Source organism: Gekko japonicus, unplaced genomic scaffold, assembly GCF_001447785.1.
Source record: "Gekko japonicus isolate JY-2015 unplaced genomic scaffold, Gekko_japonicus_V1.1 scaffold528, whole genome shotgun sequence".
Lineage (NCBI taxonomy): Eukaryota > Metazoa > Chordata > Lepidosauria > Squamata > Gekkonidae > Gekko > Gekko japonicus.
The window spans coordinates 184,181-188,992 of NW_015170290.1; the positions used below are offsets into that span (position 1 = coordinate 184,181).

General features: G+C 43.2%; 1 protein-coding gene across 1 annotated transcript in view; it reads left to right on the forward strand.

Moving 5' to 3' along the window:
• Nucleotides 1-1,142: 1,142 nt before the first annotated feature.
• IL17REL (interleukin 17 receptor E-like) overlaps nucleotides 1,143-4,812 on the forward strand; it is a 35,020-nt gene continuing 31,350 nt past the window's right edge. Inside the window, exons 1-2 of the mRNA XM_015417886.1 lie at nucleotides 1,143-1,227; nucleotides 2,335-2,444. Of these exons, the coding sequence (XP_015273372.1) occupies nucleotides 1,143-1,227; nucleotides 2,335-2,444 (195 nt within the window). The remainder of the gene's footprint in view (nucleotides 1,228-2,334; nucleotides 2,445-4,812) is intronic.

Below are 4,812 nucleotides of genomic sequence, written 5' to 3' on the forward strand. Positions count from 1 at the left end.
ATGCCATTGCCCCAACAAACAACTATCCTGGGGGAGTTTTTTGGCTCAAAAAAACAAATAGTACTGCCATAGCATTTCAGGTCATGAAAATGGCATAGGGGAAAGCTCAAGTCCCTTCCCCATGCACACCAGAGTCTCAGTTCGAAGTGGGCACTGTGCTTGTGGGAACTGAGGACAACCCACAACTTATCTCTGATGTTACATGGGGTGGGAAGAATCGCCCTGGGGATTGGGGGAGGTTTTTTTTGCGCACGCCTCCTACTTTCTCATTGGACTTTGAGCTGGGAGAAGGAGAGACCCTAGGGGAATTAGCAGCTCCCTACCCCCTACAAATGTATAGGGTTGGTCTCAGCTTCACTGCTGGGTTCGATTATTTTGCTGCCATTTTAGTTTTATTGATTTAGTTTGGGGTGGTCGACACTTCATTGGATTCCTCATCTTTTATTACTGCTACAAACCAGCTCGGAACATATTTTAAACAAGTTGCGTGTGGGTGGGAGGTTCTCTCAGTCTTCCAGCACAGCTGTGCCAAAGTCCATGGAGGCCAGAGGGGAAAAGGGGGACAGTAAGTCAGTGTTCCCTCTAAACTGAGTTAGTGCGAGCTAGGCCACGGTTTTCTAGCCTCTGGCTCATACATTTTTGTCTTAGCTCAGGAAGGATGGCTCCAGAGCAAACTAATTTATGCAGAAGCCAAATTGCTCATGGACAACTTTAATGCCAGTGGCTCACAAAGTTGAATTTTTGCTCACAAGCTTGGAGCATTGGTGGGGACAGCATTTATATCAGCTACTTTGCATGGGTAGCAGACCTGTTTAAATGAGATACTGTGCAAATACAAAGTCCTACAGATGAGAGCTTTTCCCCCACTGGAATCACATTTAAATCAAGCCTCGCCTGATACAAACATGAAACTTAAGCGACAAAGCTTCTCCTGGGCTGTACTACTTCCAGCTGAGGGTGGAAATCACAGATATGCACTGTTCTGTGATTCTGTGAAATCAAGCTTTTAAGATGTTTCTTCTTCAAAATACTATAGAGCACTACATTTTTACATTATACATTTTTATATATTCACAGCTGGTATTTTAAACAGTTTCTGCCATCCAGCTCCTGCCTCTCTTTCTCATGTCATACTGCGAAGCATGAAGCTCTGGACTGCAATGAAATGCACAGATGGACACCAGTGTTCTCTTCACTTAAGCATTAAGGGAACACTGCATCTTCATGGTTAGTAAGAAGATTGACTGGGAAGGGAAGGAGATGTGGCTCAGTGTAAGATGATCTGCTTTGCAGGCTTTGGGGTGAATTCCTGACATCTCCTGTTGAAACGATCAGGAAGTAGTTCATGCGAATGACCTTAAACTGAGGTTCTGTACAGCCACTGACAGTCTGAGTAGATTACACTTGATAGACCAATGGTTGGCCACTGTGTGAGATGGGAAGCTGGATTTGATGGACTACTGCTCTGATACAGTAGGGTCCTTTATTTATTTATCAAATTTATATTCTGCTCCCTTTCCCCAGAATGGGACTTGGGGTGGCTAACAGCGTATAAAATGCACCCAATTAAAAACAATACAAAGATCTTCTTATGTTCTTATGTCTTAATGGTCTGGCTCAGTACAAGACAGCTTCATGACTTCAAGTCTGGGTCATGGCAAAGGCCGCTGTTGCCATTATTTTGGGGGAGGGACTTGGGATTCAATACCTGCATGAAAAGGAACAATGCAGGGGGAGAAAATCTCCTGATGAATTTCGCTTGATTGGGAAAGAGACTGGGAAGTCCCCTTTGCAACCATGACATGATTTTGTGTATGTAGATTCAGCTACTGAATAGCAAATTGCTGAGTCAGTTATGATAAAATCATCTGGCGAGCATATTGTGGCATAGCATATGTATCCTTATACATACAAAATTTCAATTAAACTTTACTTGTCTCCTGATTTGGTGCACCACAACACAAAAGGAATTATTATGGTACTTGTAATCCACTGAATTTTCTCAGAAAGACGGCACAGAAAGGGAGCCTAGAATATGTGCCTCTTATCTCCATGGTTCATTCAGAATGATCCTTACTTCTTACTAGAATAGAATCATAGAATCACAGAGTTGGAAGGGTCCATAGATGCCATCTAGTCCAACCACCTGCTCAGTGCAGGATCAGACTAGAGCATCCCTGACAAGTGTTTATCCAACTACTGCTTAAAGACTGCCAGTGAGGGGGAAAGGCCACAAGCTGTCAGATACGGTTACTGTGTTTTCCCATGTACAATTGTGCTTTTTCTTTGAAAAATGATAACAGCTCAAGACTGATTTTTCTTAATTACTTTCAGAAAATGTGCGTGGAATGGAAATTTGCTCTCTCTCAATGAGCACTCAGAAATCTCAGTGTGTGAACATGAAGGTTTCTAGAAACACACATGTAAAATTTACTGGAAAGAAGGTAAAAGCTTGGTTTTGGCACTGTCAAACAGTTACACTTTTGAGATTTTAGGGAAAAGCTAAGATTAAATTAGTATACTGTATAGCCTGGATCCACTGGGACAGGTCACTAAAGGTCACAGGCATAGAGATATGGGCTAAGAGCCAAGACCCTTTAGCTCTGGCCCTTCAGGTTGCACCAAATGGCTTTCACCTCTGGCAATGGTGGAAGTGGTGGAAAGTGCAATCCAATCGCAGCTGACATATGATGTAGAGTTTTCAAGGCAAGAGGTGAACAGATGTAGTTTGCCATGGCCTGCCTCTACATTGGTCTCCTATCCAAGTACTAACCAGGGTTGATCCTGCTTGGCTTTCAAGAGCTAATGTGATTGGGCTAGCCTGGACCATTCTTAGAATCATAGAATGTTAGAGTCGGAAGGGACCTTGCAGGTCACCTAGTCCAACCCCCTGCACTCTGAAGTCGCATAGGCAAAAGATAGCCCTACAACATACCTGAAAGATGGTTGTCCAGCCTCCGCTTGAAAATGTCCAGCGAAGGAGCATCCACCACCTTTTAAGGCAGTCTGTACCACTGTTTAACCACTCTTACAGTTAGGAAGTTTCTCCTGATATTTAGCCGGTATCAACTCCCTTGTAATTTCCACCCATTAGATCTAGTCTTGCAATCTGGAGCAAGAGAGAATAGATCTGCTCCATCTTCTACATGACAGCCCTTCAAACACTTGAAGACTGCAATCATGTCTCCTCTAAGCCTTCTCTTTCCCAGGCTAAAGATACCCAACTCTTTCAGCCTTTCCTCATAAGACTTGGATTCCAACCCTCTCACCATCCTGGTTGCCCTCTTCTGGACACGCTCAAGCTTATCAACATCCTTCCTAAAATGAGGAGCCCAAAACTGGACACAGTACTCCAGGTGAGGCCTGACCATAGCAGAATAGAGCGGAGCTACCACCTCCCGTGATCTGGACACAATGCTTATGTTAATGCATCCTAAGATTGCATTAGCTTTCTTCACAGTCACAGCGCACTACAGGCTCATGTTTAGCTTGTAATCAATCAGAACACCTAGATCCCTTTCACATGTGTTGCTATCAAGCCAAGTCCCTCCCATTCTATATCTGTGCCTTTGATTTTTTGTACCTAAGTGTAAGACTTTGCACTTATCTCTATTGAAATTCATTTTATTTGTCTCAGCCCACTGTTCCAGCCTATCTAGATCATTTTGAATCCTGACGCTGTCTTCTTCGGAATTAGCAATTCCACCCAGCTTCGTGTAATCTGCAAATTTGATAAGCATCCCCTCTATGTCTTCCTCCAGGTCATTTATAAAAACATTGAACAACACCAGGCCCAGGACCGAGCCCTGTGGCACTCCACTCCAGACTTCCCTCCATGTAGACACAGCCATTTACGAGCACTCGTTGGGTACGATTTTTCAACCAACCATGAATCAATCTAATGGTTGCACCATCCATCCCACACTTAACCAGCTTATCCTCAAGGATATCATGAGAAACTTTGTCAAATGCTTTACTGAAATCTAGATACACTGTATCCACAGCATTGCCAGAGTCAACCATTTTAGTAACTCTGTCAAAAAAGGAGATAAGGTTGGTCTGGCATGACTTATTCTTGATAAACCCATGCTGGCTACTACCAATTAACTCATTCCAAACTTTGTCAAATGCTTTACTGAAATCTAGATACACTGTATCCACAGCATTGCCAGAGTCAACCATTTTAGTAACTCTGTCAAAAAAGGAGATAAGGTTGGTCTGGCATGACTTATTCTTGATAAACCCATGCTGGCTACTACCAATTAACTAATTCCATTCAAGGTGCTCACAGACAGTGTTTAATAATCTGCTCCAGAATTTTCCCAGGTATTGATATCAAACTGACAGGCTTGTAATTTCCTGGGTCTGTCTTTTTTTCCTTCTCGAAGATCCCCAACACTCGCTCTTCTCCAGTCTTCCGACACAACACCAGTACTCCAGAACATCTCAAAGATTAGAGCCAGAGGCTCTGAAATAACATCTGCAATTTTTTTTAGCACCCTGGGATGCAAGCCATCTGGCCCTGGAGATTTGAAAGTATTTAAGGCAGCTAGATGCTCTCTAACCATTTTCTTACTTACTCTGGACTGGCAGTTCCTCCTTCCTTCATATGCCCTGCATTCTTCATTTTGTATACAGCTCGCCTCACGGTTAAAGACCGACGCAAAGTGAGAGTTGAGTAATTCTGCTTTGTCTTCATCCCTTGTTAAGGCTTGACTGTCTTCCCCTAGTAATGAGCTTACCCCATCCCTGTTCTTCTTTTTGCTCCGAACATAGGCATAGAAACCTTTCTTCTTATTTTTAGCATCCCTC